The 26,678-nt window shown below is 36.1% G+C and overlaps 1 protein-coding gene across 1 annotated transcript in view; it reads right to left on the bottom strand.

Annotated features, from left to right (window-relative positions):
• The window catches only part of LOC141502154 (protocadherin-11 X-linked-like), a 550,716-nt gene that overhangs the window by 245,979 nt on the left and 278,059 nt on the right, over window positions 1-26,678 (bottom strand). Inside the window, exon 7 of the mRNA XM_074206744.1 lies at window positions 19,713-19,742. Coding sequence (XP_074062845.1) covers window positions 19,713-19,742 — 30 coding nt within the window. The remainder of the gene's footprint in view (window positions 1-19,712; window positions 19,743-26,678) is intronic.

Genomic DNA, 26,678 nt, shown 5'->3' with positions numbered 1-26,678 from the left:
GGAAAAGTCAAGAGTTTCAAATGTCATTCAAGCCCCAAGGGAAACAAGATTAATCTCATTGAAGTACAAAGGATAGAGTGGTTGAAAATGAGAAACAAACAGAATGAGGAATGCATGAATGAATGAATTAAATGAAGAATGGAATGAAAATGAGAAACAGAGAAATAACAAATGAGAAAACAATACAGAATTATCAAGAACTGAAAAACTAGTGCTTTAAAATAGCCTAATTAATTGTTAAAAACAAGCTAAGGTTTTCAGTGGGACTCATCTACTGAAGGGATTTACAGTAAAGTGTGGAATTTTCAAAGATGTAAGAGTAAGAAGACCAATTTTTTTTAGTTTTTTTATTTTTTTTGCAAGGCATTGGGGTTAGGCCATCCAGCCAGGTAATTATTAAGTGTCTGATGCCTGATTTGAACTCAGGTACTCTTGACTCCAGGGCCAGTGCTCTATCCACTGGGCAACCTAGTCACCCCAAGACCAATTTTTTTTAAAAAACAAAAATAATTGATAATCATTCCTGTGAAGAGTTGACACAAAGAGGTGACACAACACAAATATTAGACTACTAAAGATGGGGAAAAAGTAATTTTTGCTAATGAAATCAACTTCTTTTTTCATTGAACACCATACTAATACCTTAATAAGAACTTTTTTGTGACTAAAAAAAACATTTCAATAGGCCTAGAACTCTTGTCACTATTTAACGAATGATGAACTTTGGTAAATATATTGTTTTACTGAGTAGCAAAATAATTCCAGAAGGATAGAATCCCCAAATGGAGCTAGAATAGGGTAACATGACCTGAAACTATGTCACAAGTCATGAAATGATAAGAACTTCATCTAAGAGATGGAGATAAACATATTTCAGTGGCCTGAGAACTCACCCGATTTAAGTCCCACTGAAAATCTTGTGATTTCAATCAAAAAAAAAAGACTTGGAAAAATGGACTATTTGTCAAAGGTATACTTATTCATCATGATAAATGTGGGATGACATAATGATAATTAAAGATGTGTCAAAATTTTGTGAATTCAATGACAAATCATTTGAAAACTGATTACAGCAAAAGTAGAACATATTTCAAATTAAAAGTTTTTAAAAGATGCAAAAAGTTATTAGATATAATGTATGTTAATAAATTTAATCATCTTACTCTGTCTCAGTTAATTTCTTATTGCCAACAAATTCTATGTCATTGAAATGACATAAAAGATAGCTCAATTACCACTTTTATATCCTACATCATGGAGATCTAGTCTTGGCAAAGAACACTACATCTGCGTATTAGATGCAATCTTTGACTCCCTCCATCAAAATGGCTTATATTATTTCAAGTCCCTCATTAAGGTCAATCAGTGCAAAGCAAAGTTAAGTTAAAACTCTATCCAATTACTCAGCATTCATTCATCCAATAAACAATAAATTAAGTGACTTCTATAGACAATGAACTTTTCAGGCACTGGGCTTATTAAAATAAAAAAAGGGATAGTCCTAGGAACCTACATACAGTTAGGAGCAGGAAAGGATAGAAGATATATGACACACACACACATATTTTAAGAACTCTCATATAATAGTAACATGAGAGTGATGGCTCAATGGAAAGATTCAAACATATCTAAGAGAATTTGGGAGGAGGTAGCAATTGAGCTGAGCCTTGAATAAGGAGAAAGGTTTTTCATAGACAGGTGAAAGTATGGATTCTTGGCACTTAATATGCTAACTGTTGATGCAATATTATTCATTTCTCCACAGATCCTTGTCTAATATCTTTAAATATTAAATTTCATTCTTTGCACAAGTTTCTACCCATTCCTGTAGTCTCTGACATTTTGGCTTAGATCATTTATCTTGTCTCCTGTTGCTTAGGTGTTGATTTTCCAATATCCTTAATATAGTGGCATGTCAAAGCAGGAAGAGATATGCTCTTTACCAGGATATTCAGTTACTTCTTTTTGGGCTAGTTCAAAGTGTGTTTTAGCACTATTGTGACAAAGCTGGAAGTACCAAGTTCCATTTCAGACGAAGAGAATATTTTTGATAGTTACTTAAACCTGGTATTCCTCTGGAAGACAGGGACTGCACTAACTTAAGTGGTATATAAAGAGACTCCATGTATTAAAATTTAAAAAAATATGTTGTACTCTAGACAAAAAACATAAAACAACTATATAAATACATGTGAGATTAGTATAAATTCATATCTCATTATGATTTTTCAATTGTTTCATTCGAGAGGAAAGAAATAAAATCCCTTGGGTAGAATTTCAGGAAATATATATGTGTAGAACATAAAGATTCAATATCAAATCAAAGGCTGTTTAAGATTAAGTAGCAGCTCTGCTTAATTGCTTCAGTACAAAATTCACTCAACGAGCATAGTCTACAAGGCCTCATTATTGAAAAGTTATTTTCATTATTTCTGTTGGCACTTTTACAGTTATTAAATATGTAGCAATTATAGAATCACAGAATAGAGGGTGATTATTTTTATAATACAACATTCCTTTAGTTCCTTCCTGACATTACTGAAATCTTTCTAGAGAAAAGCTGTAAACTTAAAGAGAAAATATTCATTTGCTTTTTGCTATCTTTCCAACATTGAAAAGTCAAATTGTTAGGGGCATACAAAAATGTAAGTCGCCTTTCAAGGGAATAGAGTAATATTTGAAACAAGGGTCAAGCTTGAAAAACCAAATTAGCTACACGATTCCTTGATATTCTGCCAGTACTTTTCATTTTTCTCCAGTTGAAAATAATGTTTAATTGATGGGGGGGGGACACAGCATATATATATATATATAGAGAGAGAGAGAGACATAATATCGTGCCTGAGTTAACTTTACAAGTGAAAACAATACATCCTGACAATGTCTATCTAGGCATTGCAGAAATCCACTGCAGAAATGAAGACCCTTGGAAAGATGTGAAAAAAAAAATCCAAAATAAAGCCAGACATCAGCATGAAGTTAGAGGTATCCATCTGCCCAAATGCTTCTTTCCTACTTGCCTTAGTGCTTACGATTGCCTGAAATAGAATCACTCTTTTGGTCTATTATCTGAAGTCCTGAGTCAAGATGGAAATATTACCATGAAGGTATGACTCACTAGCAAATTTTCAGTTATGAACAGAGATAGATCTTCTCTGGGAAGGTAGAGAACAGGGCACCAAAAGGATGAATGCACAGCATATAGTTTGGTAGGAGGGAGGAGGAAGGGCAATGACCGGAAATGGGCAGTCAGGTGGAGTCCCATAGGGAGGACCCTTCTTAGGGTATCATAGGAGATCATGCAGGGATACAGAGTGGGGAGGAACACTAAGGAAAAGGACTAAAACAGTCTTGTAAGAGTTGGATAGAAGTAGATGTAATATTTCTGCATCTAGTGGGAGAAGATCATGTCAAAACCCCATGTTGAATCACCTAAGTTGAATGGTCTACAGGTCTGCTAGAATGCAGGCAATGCAGGCAATTTGATTTGATTTTGTTGGTTACATCAACTTCTTTAGCTGAGTTAATTTCCTCATTTGTTTAATGATAACATTTGTTTAGATATTAAAATAAAGAAGATTCTGAGATTTCCATACATGCTTAAAATAAACAAACAAATTTGTATAAAATAAGCTGCTAAGGCTTTCTCCTCTAAGGTTATCTTGCTTCTCATCTGTATATATCTTGTAGATCCTTTCTGATGTGCACACTGTCTATCTCATTAGAATGGAAGCTTTTTGATGGAAGGGACTGCATCAGTACTTACTGAATAGGTTACTGGTGAGCAATTGTATATAATTCAATTTTCACAAAGAGAAAACAAAATTAGAGAGACTGTCTATGTTGTTCAGTCATTTTTTAGTCAGGTACAGCTCTTGTGACCCTAGATGGGATACTAGAGTGGTTTGCCATTTCCTTCTCCAACTCATTTTACAGATGTGGAAACTGAGGTAAACAGAGGTAAGTGATTAGCTCAGAGTCATATAACCACTAAGTGTCAGAGTCCTGATTTGAACTCAGGTCTTCGTGATTCAATGTCTGGCATTCTTTTCACTGCACCACCTTAGCTGCCCTATTTTATGTATGTATGTACATTTCTCTATATCAGTAAGGTCTTATTCTTATTTCTACTGAACACCTAGTCTACTATTCTTATCCATATTGATACTGACTCAAGAAACTTTTGTCAAATAAAATAAATACTTTGTTTTGAATTTGTAAATTGATGCCTGAGTTTCAGTATAACACATGAATCCTATGGTACTGATTTGCTAGGATTTTAAAAAATTGTTACAGACTAGATGATATTCCATATTTGAGGATATGCTTCCTCCTGCAAATCTAAGGAAATGGCTCATCTTGAATTACTTTGCAAGATCCCAAGAAATCAGTCTTCTCTAATAATATCAGACTAAAATGAATATCAAATCCTTTTCTGGATAATCAAAGTGAGCAAGTACCCATATTACACATACTATCATCCCAGAGAAGCATTTGGATTACTTGGAATGAGAAAGCCAAAAAAAGAAAAAAGAAAATAAAAGGGAAATAGTGTTTTACTATCTATGGACCTTCAGATACTTCACTTCACTAGCTGCCCAAGTTGTTTTCAGGCAGTTTGGACTATCTCATCAAGTCCTTCAGATAAAATTTTAAATATGATCCCAGTTGTGAAAAAGATAGTGTTTCATGTGCTGGATCCTGAAGCACCTGTTCTATGTTTCACAGTTTTCTGGAAAGAGCCATTGAGAATTGGTAACAGACTATCTGAATCTCTTCCCCCCAAAAAGTCTCATATGACTGGATACTATTGGACACAATCATAAAAACCATCCTTAGTAGGCAGGAGGAAAGTTGTCGTACACAGACAGCCTTAGCTTCAGTCAAAGCATCTCTAGGTCTGACAGAGTACTTTTCCAATAGGATACTGCTTTGATCAGCCCCAGTACCTCCCCGGCAAAGAACCCCTCTTCACCTTGTCTTCCTCAAGCTCACCAGGACTATCAACAGTGGAGTATGGCTGGCAATTAACTTGACCAGTTATGCTTTGTGTCTTTTCTCTTCCGAAAAGGAAACTCAACGGATGAGGGATTATAATACATCCACACGCCATTTTGGGTAAACCATTTGTTCAGGGCTTAAGAGTCACAGAAAAATACAAAAGGTGTTGGCATATCTATATACCTAAAGTGATATAGATGTAGATAGATATATAGATAGTAGAGATACCCATTGACTCTATATTAATATATCACAAAAGGGAGAAAGGATCGTGTAGTCAGCTTGCTTCACAGGCTTGATTTAATAAGTTTGGATGTTTCCCTTTCTACTATTAACTGTAAAAAGGTCTTCTCTATTTCACATGGTCCCTTTTCTCAGTATCTTCTACATAAATGCAGGCATTGTTTCTTGGAAAGCCTTTGCTACAATGGAATTGCCTGTTCTGCAGTAGCCACTGAGATCTTTATGGCTAATCCTGAACATAACGCTTTAAATCAATTTAACGCCCAGCCAACTTTATACAGCCATTACAGAGATGGCATGATATCATCAATAAAAATGATACACAACCTGCTCTGTAGTTACTCAACAAACAATTCCCCAAAATCACCTTTATTACATAGTGTGAAACAGATTTCAGAGACAGTTCCTTTAATGGTAGAGATTTACTGAGCATCACATTCACAAATCCATACTTAGGAAAGGACAGCAGGGCAGTGTCTGAGGTCTTTGTGCCCACACACCTTGTTTTTGGAAAAAAGGATGAGGACTATTCATCATAGTAGTCAACCCTAAATCAACATATAAAGTCTTTCTATCTGGATAACTACAGCTAGCTTTCATAAATAATCCAGAAGGCTCTGATAAATGCTTCAGGTTAAGATGGGTTAAACATAATAGGAAGGGATGGGTGTGGGGGTAGGGTTTTACAATTTGATCAAAGAAGAAAAGCAATTGTTTCTGTGACTGAAGTCTGCCAAGAGTACCTAATGCTAATGTTTTAAAAACCTTTGGATGACATTTCCATACTTGGCAGTGGTAAGTTTAGGAGAAGCAAAGGTGGATCTGTTTTATACTACAAGAAAATTAAATAATGGATGTGGTCTGGAATTGGATGGAAAAGAGGATTTGGCATAGCCTTCATCCATGATGATGATGGTATCAGGACTGACCTCACCAACTATACTCTACTCTTTGTCCTCAGGAAAAGAATCCTGGATTACTCACCCATGCATGTGACCCAGTGTTTGATCAACTAACCAATAGTTGCTAAGTGATTCCTTTTTTTGCACAGGGGATATAACAACTCCTCATCGATTTCTCTTAGAATCCCTAGGTTTCTTTAAATTATGTCATATCCCATGGGGGATATGTCCATGATCCTTCCCTGATTTTTAAGCAATCTCTAGCTCCTCTACTTTTCAGCTATGTCATTTTCTGTTTGCTTCTAGGTAACAGAATATAAGCTACCTGAAGGCAAGGGCTATTTTCCCCTTGTTTTTGTAACCTTTCCTCCCTCCGATCCTAGCACATACTAGGTATTCAATAACTGTTCGTTATGTTGTATTGGATTTATGTTCAAGTTTTGACTCTCTTTTGAATTTATAACTCCAGCATCTAGGCTTCATCATCATGCCTTTCTTTGTACCATCAACTCTTGGACACATAATAAGGACCAAGTAAATGCTTAGTGAGAGACTTACTAAATTGTACCTGGTCAGTAGGTGTTAAAGAAATGCTTATTGATTTATTGCTGAGAATAATTCTCATGTTTCATAGGCAACATGGTGAATAGAGTTTATTTTATGCAGTTTTATTTATTCACACACCTGGACAACTACTTGATGTCAGTAAACATCATTTTTTTTGCAGGAAACCTTCAAATACACTAAAAAGGCATCACTGCTTGGTGAGATAATTAATAAGAGGGAACATCCCTTTTCTTTCAGGGACAATAATTGAGACACTGAAGTATTTGACTTTCCACCTTGAATGTATTCATTTTAATTGAATAAAACTTTCTTTAGTCATACTTTTTTATCAGCTTATACATTATTCACATTTCTCTCAACAACAGCTCCCTAAATGGTTTACTCTTACTCCTATGGGGGTGGGGTTGTTGGAGAGAGGGAGAACACAAGACACTGGATTATGGTTTTAAAATGTTTTTTTATGAAAAGCCTATTCTATAATTCAAGTCAAGAAGTATTTATATTTCTAAGTAGAATGCATCCTCAGGTTATGCCCAGGCTGAACTCTCGAGCATGCAGAGTTCCCTCAGCACCCCTCTATCCTTGCATTTTTATGTTCATCCAACAAGAAAGAGGAAGAGAAGGGCAACTAGGTGGCATAGTGGATAGAGCACTGGCCCTGGAGTTCAAGTCCAGCCTTGACACTTAATAATTGCCTAGCTGTGTGACCTTGGGGAAGTCACTTAACCCCATTGCCTTAAATTAATTTTAAAAATATTTTAAAAAAGAGTAAGAGAGCCTGGAGCAATTAGAAACATGAAGCACTATACACCTCTTCAGTTCAGAAATCATATACAACCAACCATATAAAATAAAAACCAGATTCCTTGAATTGCCCATTCAAGAACCTTCATAAAGTTTTGTCTTGTGCAATCATGTTGCCTCAGTTTCTCTACTACACAATCTCTTCACTGGCCAGACTGGCCAGACTCTCTGGATAATATTCCTTGTTCTGGCTGAGTCTATTCAGACTTTTTTATTTTCTGGGTTTTTCTCTCTAACTTGTTACACTATAACCATTTCTCAAATTCCATTTCCTCTGAAAAACTTTCATACAAAACCACCTTCTCTCTTCTCTTCTCTATTTCCCTCCCTCCCTCATCTTTTCTTCCTCTCTGTCTCCGTTTCTCTTCTCTTTGATTTTTCCCTTCCTCTCTTTTCTCTTTCCTATTCCTCCTCTCTCTTATCTCTTTCTACCTCTCATCCTTCTCCCTCTTTCTCTCTTTGTCTACTGTTTGATCTTTCCCTCCCCCTATTTTCTCTATTTCCTCTGTTTCTCCTATTTGTCAACTCTTCCATTCTTTCTCTCCTCTCTCTATCCCTCTCTGCATCTCTCCCCATCCCTCATCTTTTCCTCCTCTGTCTGTTTCTCTTCACTTGGAATTTTCCCTCTCCTACCTTCTCTCCTTTCTGTTTCTCTTCCCTCTCATTTCTTTTCTCTTTCCCTCCCCTTTTCTTTCCCTTTACTTTCTGTCTCTGTTTCATCTCTCCTTCTGCTATCTCTCCAGGCTTTTATCTTTCCCTCCTCTTCTCTTGTCTCTCTCTCCTCCCTCCATTTCTCTTTCCTTTTCTCCTCTCTCTTCTGTCTTTTCTGTCTCTCTCTGTCTCACTCTTTGTCATTCTCTTGGCAATATTTGGGTGATCTGGACCTGAGATTTCATCATTGGGCAACTTCCAGTATAGTTTTATTCCTCTTGGTCTTGGAGAGTTGCCTGGGAGCATTGAACTGCCCTAGTTAAAGGTTTCCAGAATCTCTGAGCTGGAAGTCATTAGAGGTCATCTACAGGAACTCTCCTATGTAAATGATGAAAAAACTCAAAATGCAAAGCAGGTGATCTATGCTTGTTTGTGAGCTCTGGCAAAAGCTCTGGGGTCATCCTCTCCCTCCTCTCTATTAGTTTGCTATTTCTTGGGCAAAGCAGGGTTTCAGGTAGGTTACTCTGTATCCACAGAGCCATCATTTCTGTCTTAGTCTTGAATTGCACAAAAATATTCAAGGTCTCAGTCTTCTTCAGCCTCTTTCTGAAAGTGCTCAGAAATATCCTGAGAAGTATGGGGGGGGGGTTGGAAAGCATTCACATTAATACTAGCTTTTGATGAGGCACAAAAATTAAATTGAAGTCATGCCACTATTCAACTGGAAAAAAGGAAAAAAAAAACTTTCTTAGAGAGACTGTCTGCAAACAGCTATATCTTAATAAATAATTTGGATGAGGCTCAGAGATTACAAAAGTTATGATACCCTTTAGAATGATCCTCTTTTCTTTACAACATTTTACAATGGAAGAACAAGTGTATGCAAACTCTTCTAAATACAAGCTACTAGAAAATACCATGATATTTCCTGCTGGTATAATGTAGTCACCCTCTACCATTTGAAGAAATTAGTTAAGGTTACAAATCTATTTTCCATGTTTCAACTTCCATCCCTCATTATCAGTAGCATATGGAATATAATACAGGGGTTTTGTTGTCCCCATGATAGTTCTAATCACAGACATAGGACTTGGGGAATGAAGTAAATAATTTAATTTTTCTTATTCTGAGTGGATTGCAGGAATGAGGAATGGTTTTCCCATAAAAAAAATAATATACTTTATATCAAAAGTTGTGTCAAACATGCCACCTATTTAACATTAGGAAAAAACATTGGTTTAATTTTTTTTCCTTAAGCTACACAAGGAGTCAATGGGGCAATGTTACATTTGTTCAAAATACAAGTAAAATGTTGTGCTGGACAATAGTCATTTTAAATTCTCTTTGCATCTCTTCCCTCTCCCCCATTTTTAGAGAAAGTCAAAAGGGCGTTTAATTTTATGGATGGACACTAGCTAATCTTCTGTGGTTGACCTGAAGTTTTCAAACTTTTCAAGATCCTCAACCTTTTCCTTAAAAAAAAAAAACAAGCTCATCTTCCTTCAAAAGGCTTGTGCCCTAGAGACAGTAGGGAAGGACAAAAATAAAATCAAATGATTTAGAGAAAACGCAATGGTTTGGGGAAGTGAAATAGGTAAGAATCGTTATATATAATATTAAAGCTTTCTTTTTCTCCCAGAATCTGACACCTAATGGCTCTCTACCATTAGTTCACTTTTATAGAACTGAAAGAATTCTAAGACCAATTATTTCATTTTCTGGTGCAGGAAACTAAGACACATACATGTTCAATTTCTTTCATTGATTTATCTACTGGAGATACAACAAGCAAAAGGGAAACAGTCCTTGAAATTAAAGTGTTTCTTCTTTTTGTTTTATTTTGTTTTTGCAAGGCAAAGGGGTTAAATGACTTGCCCATGGTCACACAGCTAAGTAAGTATTAAGTGTCTGATGCCGGACTTGAACTCAGCTCCTCCTGACTCCAGGGCCAGTTACAGTTTATATTCGATCAGGGCAGACTGAAAGTACACACACACATACATAAGCAGATGCTATACATAATACAATAAATATAAGGTAACTAAAAGGGAAACACTAGCAGCTAGGAGGAAACACTAGCAGCTAGGAAGAGCAGGAATTGATTATTTAGGGAATAACCTGTAAGTTGAGTTTTGAAAGAAAATTAGGGATTTTAAGTATAGGTCTTCGGATATATTGATTAAGAGGCTACTGGTGACTTCAGAGAGTGCAGTTTTTGATGAAGTCATGAGGTTAGAAGCCAGATTATAAAGATTTTGGAAAAGAATGAGAGAAGTATAAGGATGCCTTTTGGGAGTGTTTCTCCAAGGATGGGGAGACCTGGGCATGTTTGTAGGCAGCAAAGATGGACCCATGAGGAGGAAATGAAGATTGATGATAAGGGAAAGGATATGAAGAAGGAGTCAATTTGTCAGAACACATAGAAGAAAAGGAAATCAAGAGTGTATGTAGAGGGGTTGACTTTATAGAAAAATAAAAATGATCTATTCATCAGACTGAAAGAAATGAAGTGAGGATAGGGGATGATATCATATAAAGGAGTTTTATGACCCCTTTGGTTTTTTGGGCTCATGGTAAATGATCTCTTTCTCAGTAATGTATGTCTCAAGGAAAACATCACTAGCTCAATTGCCTATGTGAAGTTGCTCATGCTAGTTGCTTCTTGAAATCAAAGGCCAGGGATGAGTGGATCAGGTCTCATTAAATTTATTTGTTCATCCTATGACTGAGGGACTTTCCATTTCAGTGGTATCACTCATTTGGCAGAATGAGACTGTCTGGGACTGTTCCTGAAAGGGAAACAGAAATTTGGAATTTGACAGCAACTCTTAACAACTGCTCAGTTGAAAGGCACATTGGGGATGGAGATACTGTTCTGAGCCCTGGAGTCAAGGGTATCAAATTTTAGCAGAACATTTGTTGAGCTAGTTATAGATGGTACCAGATAGGGATTTCAAATGAATGCCAGAGATCAGATGGCATTGACTATAAGAACTGGCTGCCAAAGATTACTAGAGGGGAATATGGAAATCTGCCTAGATCAGTGACAACTGAATGAACACACACACATACACTTATGTGTTTACATATCGAAACATATACATATGTATGTTTACATATACATCGAAGTAATATATCTAACAATTTACTAAACCTAAAAAGAATCTATATCATATGTTAAAAGAAGGCTCAAGTAGAACTCGACAAAATTCTTTTCCTTTTTTTCTCGTTTCATATATATTATTATGAAGTATTTTAAATTTTGAATTGTAATGTTTAATGTACCTCCCTCTATTGTGTCCCTTGCATTTTAAATGGGACTGAACATGAATAGGGATGGTTTTAAGAGTGACCCCAAGAGTGCATTTCATACAGAATGTACATATCTGTTTCAAATAGATAGATTGGATGGATTTTGATATTCCAGGGTAAGATAAGATACTAGAGGACCAGAGGGTTTCTTTCCTCTTGCTAGCTAGCTAGAGACAGACTGCATCATAGTCATGGTTTTATAATACATTGTTACAATATATCCTTGAATGAGAAATAGCAGTATGTGGGATAAAACAAACAATCCAAAAACAAGAACAAAAAACTCACAAAATCACTTTCTTTGGGAGAACAGCATCAAAACTGGATTGCATGATCAATTTTCAGGCTTAATTAAAAAAAAACTCAGAACTTTTTAATTTGAAAAAATATAGCTCATTCCAGTGTCATAAGGGTGAAAACACTATCAATCTTTATGCTCTCTATATACTTCTATTCATACAAAATTGGAATTACAACTTTCTGAAGAGTGAAATGGTTTATTATTTATAAACCAAAGCAAATGGTTTATTTTTGCGTGGAACATATTTCTCTCCATTTTCAAAGAAAGTGACAATAGTCTTGAAGAGAGATTTCCAAGAGCTTTAGAATCTTCCTAGAGTATCATAGATGCCAATCATATCTGTGCCTGGAATGTTCTTCATCAGCTCAAGGGCCTTGTTCTCGAGTAAGAACTTTCCTATTCTCCTCCCCCTCCCCAACCCAATCCAGTCATTAGTCTTCTTGTCATCTTTCTCAAATTTTGGTTTTTTTTATATTTTTGTACTTTGTGTTCATATACATGCCACCAGTACAGCATAAGTTTTCTGGAAGGCACTTTCATTTTTATCTCCATTTCCGGAGCCAACCACATTGCTTTGCAAAGAATCAATGCTTAGTAATTGCTCATCAAATGAATGAATTACTTCTTTCCATCTGGACTAAAAGTTCAGGCCTTATTTTAATTTGAACTGTAACTGATTTATTTCCCTATAGAAAATCTGAGATGAAATACTGTGACATTTTCATCTGCTTTGTTTGCCCACTGCAATTATACTGTTAAGATGATAACTGATACTCATTCAACAAATACTCAAGTGCCTTGTCTGTGGATGACACTGTGTTAGGCCAAGAGATGGAGACTGCACTACATTGCTGCCTACTGACAAGTACTAGGTAGTTGGAAAGAAAAGAGATCCCAAACAGGAAGTAGTTTCCTAACAATGAAAGGTAAAATGAATGCTAGCAGAGAGGGCATGGAAGTCTTTATAGAGGTTAGAACGGTAGGTTTGACTAGACTTCAGTAGGCCTCTCTGTGGGGGGTCAGAAAATGGCACAGAGAGAACAAAATCATAGAGTCAGGGCTGAATATCAGAAATTCTAGAAACAGGGAAGCAGACAGTGAAGCAAGAACATATTATATGGGATTAATATGAAGACAGCAGGCTGGATAACAAGGTAAGATGGCAATCAGTTGTGGAAGGCCTTAAAGAGCAAGTTGAGGCATTTTTACTTTATCCTGTAGGCAATAACTCACCATTTCTTACCAGCAGAGCAATGCCATAGTGTTGGTGGCTTAGGAAGAATACTTTGGAGGAAATATAGAGAATAATATCATAGAGAGAAGAGACTAGAAGCATGGGGAATAGAAGAGGAGAAAAAAGGAACCAGGAAAGGTCACAGTCATAAAAATCTATGGGAAAATAGTTTTAAAAAACAGTGGTCATCTCTGCCTATTGTTACAGAGAAGTAGAAGAATATGAAAGGTTGAAAAAGGCTACTGGATTTGGCAAGCAAGAGGGAGGCGTGTTATTTTTGGCTTTTTTAAGCCTTAAGTTTCAGCAGTCTGGGGATAGAAGTTAGAGGTTAGATTGCAAGAATTTAAAGAGAGAATATGTGTTGAGCAAAAAAGAGGTAAGTGGATGTAGATATCTCATTTGATAATTTTGGAATAGAAAAGATGAAAAGAAATAAAACAGCATGGTAGTTAGGAAGAATAACAGATTCAAATGATTTCCCCTTAAGATTGGGAGTTGAAAAGATCTCTAGGGAGTACAGTAGTTAGAGGACTAGAAGTCAAGAAGACTGGCCTTAAACACTTATTGACTCTGTGATCTTGGGAAGTTAATTTTTCTTGATTGGTCACACTGTCCTCATTCTTAGAATGAAGATAATAATTGCATTTCCCCCCAGGGTTGTTGGAGTAGCAAATGAGATAATGTTTGTAAAATTCTTTTGCAAATATTAAAGCATTATGCATATGAGCGATGATGATGGTGGTGGTGGGACATGGGAATCAATGGAGGGCAAAAGGCAGAATATACTCAGAGAGTGTGGATAAAAATACAGAAACAAGATTAAAGAATATAGAGGTGATAGCTATCAGAGTGTAGGTGAAGGGATTAGCTTTAGAAAAGGCTGCCACTTCCTCAGAAATTAGAGTAGAATAGAATTACATCAAGTTTCTTTAATATGTGTAAATTTGAGCGGATTTCTTTCTGGTACCCTCAATTTGATCCTTTGGAAAATATGAGCAGGGTAAACTAGATTACATCTAAGGGACCATCTCAATTAAAGTCTATAATCTTAGGAATGTGAATGAGGCACTGAGGGTGAATATAGTAAAAAGCATGAGTTTGTAAGGAATGGAGTGAAACCAAAGGTATTAATGACTGGGTAAAAGGGGATAGATTTAGTTCCTGTACCATGGAGAGGTAAAAAATCATATTGGATCTGTATGACTGGTTGGGAGACATCATAAGAAAGAAGGTTCTAGTCAGAAATGGGAGGTAGGTAGTTTATTTCAACATGACTGAAAGGTTCAGGGTGGGGTCCTCTTGGTGGATTCTGGGTGCTTGATGGCCTATCATGTTTAGGGGGAGAGGGCAAAAGTAGGAATACAAAGAAACAAATTTTATTTTGCCAACAGACAGAACAATCTCAAGGTAGACTAGACTGCTTCAGCCAACAGGGGCTTTCCCCCTCATTGGAGGACTTCAAGCAGAATTAGGTGAGTTGTGGAAGGATTCTTTTCCTACATGTGTTGGACTAGATGGCTAGTGTGGTCCCTTCTAACTGTGAAATTGTGTTCTTCAGTGAAGTCGAAGGTTTTCGATGTCAACAATGCAAAAATAAAGAAACAAAAGTCAAGCTCTCTCCTTAAACACAGTGAAGGTCACATTGACATTCTGTAGCATGCCTTCAAGTATAAGAGGGCCAGAAAGCATGCAAACAGTGCTCTTCAACTAATTTGGTCTCATTTTATTTCTGATTTATTTATCCATTAGGTCCTACCCATTGAGTTAAAAGCATTAAGTATATATTTTAAAGTAAGGGAAGAAGTTGTTAAAAGATATCACAGCATACCCTGGGGTGTAACATCCTGGGAATAACATGTCAATGAAGTAATTGTCGGACTAAACCAGGTGCAGTGGTAATGTAAAAGGGGAGCTCTAGGTTATTTTAATCCTCTTATAGCAATATAGCTGGCACTAAATTGCAACTCTGTGAGAGATGAAATAGGGTACTACTGAAGAAAATGACAAATATAATTGCAAATGCTTTAACTCTAAGCATATGCTGGATCACTATGTCCCTCTGCTGATCCTATAATTCAACAACAAAACATCTCTCAGGAAAAGGAGAAGGAAAAAGAAAAGAGGAAGGAAAAGGGAGCATGGATGAATCATGTCAGATTTTTGTTCAGATGAGAACATCTCCTTGGGTGGATCTTGATCCTGATCACTTCATCCAATCAAATATTATAGTTTTGTATATATATATATATATATATATATATATATATATATATATATATATATATATAAAATCTATATAAATCTCTCTATGTACACATACATATATATATCTATCTGTAGAAACATAGATATATATCTCCATCCCTCAGGGTTCTGTTTTGGATCATTTTCTTGTTTCCCTGTATACTGTTTCAATTGGTGATTGTATCAGATCTCATAGATTTAATTACCATCTCTATGCTGATAATTCTCAAATCTCTCTATCCTGGACCCACTATCTTTGCTGAAATCCAATCTCTTATTTCCAACTGTATATTATACATCTCAAACTGGAAGTCTACTGGACTTATAAATCAACATTGCAAAACTCATCATTTTTCCCTCTCACCCCCTACTTGTCCTCTTATTAAGGAGAACAGCTCCACTCTCCTAGTCCATCAGATGCACAATCTTGAAATCATCCTGGATTTCTTGTTTTCTCACTATTCCCACATCTTTTCTGTTTCTGAGACTTGTCGATCTGAACTTTGCAATTTCTCTTGAATATATCTCCTTCTACACTGCCAAGACTTTAATGCAGACCTTCATTACCTGACACCTGAACTACTGAAATAGTCTACAGATAGACCTCCCTGCCTTGACTTTTTTGATTCCAATCCATCCTCCATTCAGCCACCAGATTTTGCTAAAGCACAAGCCCAATCATATTACCCCTCTGCTCAATAAAGTCTCATAGCTCCCTGTAATTTTTAGAATCAAATAGCAAATCCTTTTTTTCTTGTGGTGTTCGAAGTCCTTTATAATTTATTCCATTTTTACCTTTCTATTTTTTTTAAATTCTGTTCCTCACCATGTACTCCTTCATCCAGTGACACTGGTTTCTATGCTGTTCCCCAAACAAGACACTAATTTTTTCAGCTCTAGACATTTTCTCTGCATCTTTCCCATGCCTGGAATGCTCTCCATCCTCATCTCTGCCTTCTATCTTCTCCAGCTCTCTTTTAAACCTCAAGTAAAATCCCATATTTAATAGAAAAGTCTTTTATCAATCCTTCTTAATTCTAGTGTCTTACCTCTTTCAATTATTTTTCTATTTATCATATATATATATATATATATATATATATTGCTTGTACATATTTGTTTGCTTATTAATTCACCCTCTTTAAATTGTGAGTTTCTGGAGGATGGGGAATTGTATTTTGCCACTTTCTGTACCCCAGAGGCTTAGTAAAGTGTCTCACACATAGTAGACACTTGATATATGTTTAGTGACTGACTTAACTTCATGTGAGTTACACCAGATAGCTTCTGAAGTTACTTCTAACTCAGTTTCTCCGATTCAAATTCAGATTCTATGATTCAACTGTTTAAGGATATATCCAGGAATCTCTCAAATACTTAAAATTATTATTTCATTTGGAAGCAGAGTTTTAAGAGTATAACTTTTTTCCCAGAAAAGGGACAGTTAGAACTTTTTGCACTCTCCAAGATAAGAGATTGATAGTACCTACAACACTGGCAATGTGGATTTTTGCATCTATCTCCTCATAGGCCTCCATGGCACTTAATACTTTTGTGATAGATGCAAATTCAATGACTGCTCCAATGATAGACTTGGGAGAAAAAGATGCCACATGCAAGAAGCTATGGCAATACTAATGGAGCTTCTAGGAGAATGATCAAAATGAGCAGAATGATCAAAACTAGTTTGTAGTGGGGCGGCTAGGTGGCATAGTGGATAAAACACCGGCCTTGGAGTCAGGAGTACCTGGGTTCAAATCCGGTCTCAGACACTTAATAATTACCTAGCTGTGTGGCCTTGGGCAAGCCACTTAACCCCATTTGCCTTGCCAAAAACCTAAAAAAAACTAGTTTGTAAATTCAACTCAGGCAAAGCCAGAAAAAAATTCTCCACTTAAAATCTCAAGCAACTTAATCCTGCCCTCTTACTTTTAGCACTGGGTGAATGTACTGGAACAGGGCAGCCATTTTCTATGAGTCACAGGACAACAGACTCAGCCTTGTCCCAGGAAAAAAAAGATCCATTTTCTCAGCTGAAATGGGCCCATGATGTGGTTTTTCTAGTCAATGTTTTCTAAAATAGTCAATGTTTTCTAAGAGTTAGACTTATGTTTACCCAAAGAGGGTAAGGCTCACTTAGGCTTTCCTTGTTTCTCTAAAAAAAATTCAGTACATCTGTGCTGGGGATTATTTGGGAAAGAAATAATTAATTCCCTCCTAAGTGTGTTAGCAACATAGAGTAGGCTTCATTTATTTTCTAATTAGCTATAAACGACTGCAAAACAATTAATTCAATTGAATATGGCTATGGAAGGCAGTTTTAGTCCAATTTGGGAGGGCAATTACTAAGGATCTCTCTGATCTTTCAGTTGGCTGAATGAAAAGCTAAGGAGTTCATTTGAGGACAATATGCTATTTGAGATAAACCAACCTTCCTTCCTTCCTTCTCTCCTTCCCATGGTTCTTTCCTCCCTCCCTCCCTTCCTTCCTCCCTTCCTTCCTTCCTCCCTTCCTTCCTCCCTTCCTTCCTTCCTTCCCTCCCTCCCTTCCCCCCTTTCTTGCCTTTCTTCCTCCCTCTCTATCTTAGAGAGTGTTCTTGGGGTAATAAAGCATCACTGGCTGGCCCAGGAAGTGTTGAAGGTAAAACTTGCCCCCAGGTTCTCCCAAATGCAAGGACTGCCTCAAGACACAGGGAGTCCCTCCTCAGCCTCTACCCTGCCTCTTTTGCTGAGTAATACAGGCATAGAAGGAACTGACAAGAGATCACATTTTAAAAAGTGAAATTAAAACCAGAAAAAAGAATATTCAAATTATGTAGGTTTTGCTTTCTTTTAGTTTTACTTCCTCCCCTTCCATCTTTATGTGGAAAACCTAAGATATAAAACAAAAACAGAAACTTACATTCTGTTGTTGCAGAGTTCAGTAAATAGACATTTCTACATAGTTCTCCAAAACATGATTAAATGGATTTTTCAATCACGCCTTGGTATACCATATGTTTCAATTTCATGGCCCAAGTATTTTAGTGGGATGAATCCCTTGAGCATGAGCACACATTTGACTCAGGGTCCAGTTTGGAGAAGTACATTTAAAAAAAATAACACATATACCCTACTTATAAAGAACTTTCAATGTTTGTGTCAGTGTTTCAGAGTTCACCAATTTAAGCTGTCACTGAGTGACAGGTATCTTTTGCAAATTATTTAAAAAAGTCATAAATCTTTGAACTTTATAAAATATGAAAATATCTCATTCAAGTTGAAAATAGAATTTGGTCATATTCAAGGCAGATACAAAGTTTCTGTTCGGTGACATAGCTAATGATATTTTACCTTTCTATCTTAACTTGGGAGACTTCTGGCTACTTGTTTTACTTCTGTGGAGGGGGGTAGCGCCTAAATTCCTATCACTTTGAGTTATGGTGATGCTTGGGAAATAATACCAGTGTCACACAAGAACAATCAGAAATGATTTTGAGACACCTCAAATTCTAATGATTTACAATTCTTTGGGGCTAAAAGTTTACTTTAACATAGCAGACTGGCAATTTTTTCATTATCACCTACACTGGTTATAGTCTAACACAGAATTTATTGTCATAGTAAGGCCCACGTTATAACAATTTCCTCTTCAAGAACTAAAACCTAGCATTACCAAACTGTAAAGGGTGGTGTATGTGAGTTCACATTTAAAACTAGTATATGCAAATGGAAGCTATATAAATGGAAACCATTTCTTTCAATTTCATTATATGATGCCCAAGGTGGAGCTGCCAATTAAAGAGTCTTCCCACAAGAAAAGGAAGGAAAAGGTGGCTTAGAGGATTCTTAAAATTTCAGCCTAAAATAACAGAGTGCCTCCCAAATTATTTTGGAACTAAGCTCATCATCAGACCTTTAACTCAATGATATGAGCATTCTGAGAAATTTTGGAAAGAACCAAATTATGTAAGAAAAGATGGCTCTTCATACTGTATTGTCATCTAAACTTGAGCAAAGCTATGGTCTCCAACTCATCATCCTAGAGAGAAGCAGTTTGCTACACAGCCATGTTTGGTTTCATTATGGGAGTCTCCCCTATGATACTATCATTTTTTCTTCATGGCTCACATTTATTAATTTGGGAATCAATACCAAAATGATCCCATTTCAGTGATAAACTTTATCAGAATTACTGGGGCATTCATAAAGGGAAACTATAAGGAGCATAGTGTTTTGGCATAGTGGAATAAGGGAATATTGGTGGAAAATATAAATGAATCCTGACTCAAAAATTGCATTAGGACTGTGTAAGTGCTATAGAATATGAAGACACCAGGGTTTAAAATCTTTTAAAGCAGAAATATAACCTATGTCATCTTAAGTATGTACAGTTTTAATGCTGTGGCCTAGAGATTAAACAACAGTAAAGAAACTGTTTTGAAATCAATTTGCTAGAAAGTTTGTGGTCTTACCTTTCCTGGTTTTTTCGGCTCTGGTTTCCTCTGAATTAGGATTAAACAGCAGCAAGAATTCAAAGCAAAGAAAAAAAGAAAAAAAATCAGTATCAATTTGACTAGACCAATACTATCATTCTTTTAAAAGCATGCTCACATTTCAATAGTATTTATTTTCATATATTGTCTTTCCGAGTCTCGAACATGAGGGAGCAGAGCAAGCTTTAACACATGTCAAGAAGCTGGGGTTCAAGACCCAGATTTACTGCCATCTAGTCATATAAATTAGATGTCAGTTTCTTCATTTATTAAATGAGATGTTTGAATTACAAGCTTACACTGATTATCTAACAGACTCCTTCTAGCTGTGGCATTGGATGATTTACTCTAACGGTGGCACTGCCAATAAAACATTTGACACCATGCTAAATTAGAGGATCACAAAGGATAATACATTTAAAGCTCTAATAGACCTTAGAGACCACTGAGCATAATCCTTTATTTTATAAATGAGGAAATCAAGGCACAGAGAGGAGTAAAGTGTCCAGGTTCACATTAACTACTAATATCTGAAGTAGGATTTAAACCAAGATCTTTCTGACTCTGAGGGTAGTGCCCTATCCATTCTACCCTGCTGCCCTCACCTGATAGTCTAGTTTAGTTACTAATCTAAATACATAATAGTATTACACATTTCCCCAATGCAGACAGTTGTGACAAGAAAATCAACCCTTTGATTTGAAATAAATGATTTAAATATTTGGACTTTAATTTCTTACACATGAGCACTTTTGAACTGAAAGGAAAAGTATTGACTATTAAAAAAACAAATTAAAGGTATTTAACATAATTTCATTCAACTATAGTCTGTGCTAGAAATATCTCAGTTAGAGTTTAACCAAGAAACTTAGCTTGTCTATATATAGAACAACATCTCTAAACACAAAAGAATAACCTAGCATTACTATTTATTTTCCACAGAAATATTTTGTCTACTCTGCCATATACTCTCACATCAACATTGTCAGTAGATCACATAACCCTGTTTCTATCTATCAGAGCTACCCATTAGCCTTTCTCTCCCATTCTTTATCTCTGAATTCTTTCTTGCCTTTAGTTATGCATGGGACCCCTGTGACTGCCTTAGATGGGTGGTGAGAGAGCATTGGGGAAAAGGGGACATTTAAAAGGAAGGTGAACAAGAAATAGATCCATCTATTCATGTCATTTTAAGTGAACCCACCATTTTATTCAAAAGTCAAACCTTTATTTTTGTGCTAGTGAAATAACATTAATCTATCTTTATATTAGTCAAGTAGGAAACTGAAACAAACATATATACGATGGGGGGGGGCAAAGGGAGTACAAAGTGATTCTCACACAGAACATTTAAAACATATTCATACAACCTGCCCACACTAATCAAATTCCCCATCAATGACTACAGCCAGAGGGTAATATCCTTGATATCCTTGAGTAATATCCTTGATAAAAAGTGTCCCAAGATCTTTAACAACCTTAATATAGCAGAACCTTTCCATTATATGACTTGAAGAACTCAACAGAGAAAAGGTTTGTAAAGTTCCCTCATGTTAATTAATGCCAACAGAGTAAGAGAATCACAGTTCCCAATGGTTAATTGGGGAAAAATTCCGTTACCGAAATTCTTGATATAAATCTTATTCTGTAACACTAAAGAGAGCCTTGTTAAATATGTCCTCTTAAAGGTCACTTTCAAAATCACACACTACTTGAGCATTGGGCAATCTGCCACCAGGAAATTGCCAGTGAGTCAAGGGAAGATCTGTGAATATTGATGATAATTAGTCAGTCGATTGTCATGAAGTTAATGACTGAGTCACATTTGAGAGCCAGTATTTAACACATGAATGCTATTTCCACCAGCCAATCCCAAAGTCCTTCTTCTGAAGCAACCTTTTGATCTGGGCCCTAAACTGTCACTTCCAACTTTGGAAAAGTGGTTGCTCCCATGGAAAAACTTCATCCCTACCTTCTGCCTTCCTTCAAAATTCACCTCAAATTCTACCATCATTATTATGAGAACCTTGGTTGTAACATTTTTCACCATTACACATTTTAGGGATGAAATGAAACAGTTCAATCTTTCACACATACACATAGACAAGCAAATGAATATGCATACACATATACACACCAAAACAAGGACCTCTTTCACTATATCACAGAGAACCAGCACAACATGTTAAAACACAAGGTCTTTTCTGCCAGGAAGGGGGTAGACGTCAGAGTTGCAAGAAAACCCAAAGATCTCCTGGGCAGGATGCAAAAATTCCAATTTCTACAAAATAGAAACACTGAAGGATATGTATTATATTTTAGAGATAAAAGATTATTCTCTGAAATTGAAAAACAGGTTCTAGTAGGACCAACTATCAATCCCCTAAAATACTCCACTAAAGGAGGAACAATGAGGAAATGAGGATAAGTGAATATGCCTGAAAGCTAACCCTTAGGGGCTTAGATTCTTCTTTCATATTAAGTATCTTAGTGCTTTCTTATTAACCTCACGGTGTGAATAAATCCTAACTTCTACTGGCAAAGGGAGAACAGCTTCCAATATTTCTGCTGATTTCCAAGCTTGATAGAGCTAAGTGGATATAATTAATTGATGAAAGAGAGGTAAAGGATACTGGATCCAGAAGGGAGAAAGGAGAGGGAAACCATATGCAATTTGGAATTATGATCTAAATGAAGGGAAAAAAAAACCCTTAATTTCATAGGCAACTTTTTACTATAGCTTTATTGCAAATATGATAAATAATGAACAGACAATGGGATATTATCCATATATAGACAAATAGCAGATACACTATATGTGGCACCAAGATAGACAGTGGATAGAGCACTGGGCTTGCAATTGGGAATATTCATGTTCATGAGTTCAAATTCAGCTTCAGACACTTACTAGCTGTGTGACCCTGGGCAAGTTATTTCACTCTACAATTCATGTGCAGTATCTTTGCCAAGAAAACCCGAAATGGGGGCATGAAGAGTCAGATGTGACTAAAATGACCTAAAAACAACAAAATGACATAGTGAACCTTCACCTGGGACTCGATGGAAACTCTAGGAAGTGAGGAAGAATAGGTAAGGAAAGAGAGCATTCTGTAAAATGGGGGATAGCAGCATGGAAAAATTCTCAGTGTGGGGAGATGGAATATCTTAGGAGAGGAACAGCAAAGAAGCTAGTGTTAGTGGATGACAGAGAGTGTTTACAATCCAAGATTAGCTTGATGAATGATGAAAATGTTGCCTAAATGGCCAACTCCAGAAATATCAAATTAGGTTTTTAAAGGATATATCATTTTGCTTGTGTTTCTCCTTCACCAATGCATACTGGAGACATTTTGAAAACTTAATTTGTCTCCCAGTTGCTGTGTGTCAACTACCTTTCCCAACTTTGCTAGGCCTGCCCTTGCACCATAGACCTCACTGGATCTCTCCATGCTTCCTCGACCTAGCCAAAACTTCTTCTCTACTACTGTAGCCTTCCAGAATCCAGAATCATCTCCAAATCATGATCATGACTCAAAGTAGGGCGTTAGTGAAATTCATCCGTAGTAGTACATAGAGAAATAAAATTGATTGGACCTGGCTTACCTAGAATAGCTTTGTTTTCCTTTACTAAATCACTACCATGCTGTCAACTAAAGCACCAGAAACTCAGATCATATGCCAAGCAATTTTTCTCTTGGTCCCATGTTTCTTTTGTTATTTTTCCAGTGGCCAAATGGTCTATGGAGTGTCTGACATGACTGAAAAATGACTGAACCTCACCTCACTGTTTTCTAGATTTCTCTTGTTGTTAGTTATCAGCTTAACCTCATGAACTTGAAAGTGTTTGCTCTACATTTGTCAAATAAATGGGCATATGATGCAAACAGCTTTGCTCTTTTAATCTCTGATGGTTTTATCAGTGTAATTATGAAGCAGATTATATCTACAAATGCTTTACCATTCTTGTAAACTTAACAGGGCAATTAAAAGCATTTACAAAGCAACAGATCATATTCAGAAAGCTCATTATCATTCTGTTCTAGAAGTCCACAAAGCAGGGTCTCCTTAGAACCAGAAGGCTGCTTAAGAAGGTGACCTTTGGCTGCTTCAATGATAAATCCTCATGGATAGGAGCCAAGGAAAAGTGTATTACCACTACTTAATAGCATCTTCATCTGAAGTGGCAATGGATCAAAAAAAGAAGATTTAAGGACAAGTACCTTTTGTACTCAGTGGTTCAGATCTATGGGTGAATTTCTGATGGTTTCCTAATGACAATTTGCATTTAAAGAGCATTTTATTATTTACTATTGTACTAAAATATTCCTTTGTTGTTTTATAAATGGCAAAAAAGTGAACCTTGATTTTAAAAAACAAACTCTAAAGAATAAGTCCTCACGTTGGGAGGTTTGGTGCTGAGTGGTGTCTTTCATCTGAGGACCTGCATAGCTAGATGCAGAACATCTCATCGCTGGAAGCTTGGCCAAAGTGATTCAAGGAGATTGTGTATAAAGTGTAAACAACTTCTCTCAGTAGATGATGATGATAGCATGTATCAATAGAGGGACCACTCATACCAATGAATTATAGGCTTTAGACCCGAATAACTGACTATGCACTTTACAGTCAGAATAAATGATGCTATTCACATTTGCAAAATGAAGAAAATGAACTTCAGAAATATGCACTTGTTTTATCTACAAGTTAGAATCAAGGCTTCTAATGAAACCCAGATCTTTTGACTTCCATTTAGGCTACTCTCCATTGTATAAGAAATGGTGCTAACCAGTACCTCTTAAATCTACCTAACATGAAATACCATTTCTGAAAATCCAACTATGACTATCTAAAGACATGTTTTGGACTAAGAAAAACAGAAATATACATTTGGAACTCAATTATTCATAATTTTCTGATGGAAATATTTTATTGAGCTCAATCTACCAGATAATCTGTCTGTAGAGATATAGAATATTATGTGATATCATACATTCTTCCTTATCATGCACATGAAAAATATGCATGTGAAATTTTCCATAAAATGTTTAGAGAAAACTCCAATATGTCAATTTTCAATTTTATTTTTTTTCCCTTTGGGGAAAACGTATATATTACTGATGAAGTTGTTTTGTCAGGATAACTTTTCATGACCTTAAAATTTTGGGATTGGAAATGAAGATCTAGCTAGCCTACTTTTAAATAACACATTCATGGAACATTCATTATATTTCATAAATTATATGTAGTATCTCTGTATCTGATATGGAAATTTCAAAAGAAAATGCTAGTTACCCAACTACCCACCAAAGGAAGGTGCTTTTGGATCAACCACAAGATTCTCTGAATAAAAATCTTTGTGCCCTTCAGGTAGATTCAATGGGGGCAACTGCTGACAATGGCATATTCCATCAATTTCATTTTTATAAATTAAGAAAAGACTTCTAATACTGGTAAGACTATAAATTATAGAAATTCTTGTTATCTTCTGAATAATTCTATCTGAGAAAGCAAGACTACAGTGGAATATTCAATCAGCTCCATTCCCCTTCTATTTCCGTTTTGCCTAACCTACACAGACAGATTAATTGAGGGATAGAATACCTAGTTCAGTTAATTTCTATTCTGAAGCACTAGGAAAGTCGGAAATAACCAGCTTTATATTTGGCAGACCTGGGATATCTTCTATTTATGCTCCATAAATTATCAAAAATCAACCCCAGACTTCTTCAAAATGGAAATTCATGAGAAACCTAATAGTAACAACAATAATGAAAATAACACTACATTTCTATTCTGAAAGGTACTCTTTTATCATTCATTTCCCTTCCAAAAATCTATTCTAGAGGCATAAATTCTTGAGAATCTCTAACTCCTGCTGCTATTTTTCTTTTTTCCTCTCCTCTGCTCTTATCCTTGTATTTGAGACCCATGTCTCAACTTTGACACAAAGATACCAGACAGTAATTTAGTATTTACCAGTGCATTAAATAACAAATTAACACTCTTTAATATGTAATGCACTTCTCATGGTTGGTTAGTAATACATTCAGAGATATTACTTTATTCATCACTGAATATGATTAATTTTTTATACTTCAACTAACTCCAATATATATTTAGAGAACAACATTTTTCATAGTAAAAGCTTTTCTCAAAAAAAGGAAATTATTATTATTTTTTATCAGAACTGTAATTTCCTCAGTTTAGGGAGCTCCTGGTGAGGAATTCTGTGTATCCATCAAAATTGGCACCTGCTTTGTAATTTATGGTCTTAGAAGAGCTGCCTGGGCTCCTTAGAGATTAAGTGGCTGCTCAGAATCATACAGCCAACATGTTTCAGGGAAGAATTTAAACCCATTTTCCTGGTTCTGAAGTCAGCCCTCTATCCATTTATATCATGCTATATCTAATAGATAAACAAAGCAAAAAATAAATAACAATTCATATTTAATTCAAAATAAAGATCTCTGTCATGTTCATTGAAGCAATTATCTGGAGAAGATTAGAGAAAAATATAGAGGGAAAGAGAAAAGACAAGATGGACAGAGAGGAAGGGAAAAAGGAGAAGAAAGTCCATTGAAGCTGTTGTCTAAGATAGTGACCTAGGACAATGAGATATTAAATGATTTGCCCAGTGGTACAGTGGATAAAATACTGGCCTTGGAGTCAGGAGGATGGGAGTTTTTCCCTTCAACCTTCCTATCTTGTATTATGGAAGAGTTTGCCTTGCTATTCTTCGTGTTTCCAAAGCTATGGGAACTAGTTATGGTGGATGTTCTGGTAGACAGAATACTACTAGTTCGGAGAAAGGTATTTGTTCATTTACACTGGAAACGTTTGAGCAGGAACAGGAAAATGATGTCAGTCCATAAGCTGATCCACACAGTGAACTGCTATACAGCCTTGTGTGGGCAACAGGTAGGATAGAGCAATGTAAAGAAGGTT

This window comes from Macrotis lagotis, chromosome X (genome assembly GCF_037893015.1).
Source record: "Macrotis lagotis isolate mMagLag1 chromosome X, bilby.v1.9.chrom.fasta, whole genome shotgun sequence".
Lineage (NCBI taxonomy): Eukaryota > Metazoa > Chordata > Mammalia > Peramelemorphia > Peramelidae > Macrotis > Macrotis lagotis.
Note: the sequence above shows the minus strand (reverse complement) of the source record. Positions and strands in the feature narration are given on the sequence as shown.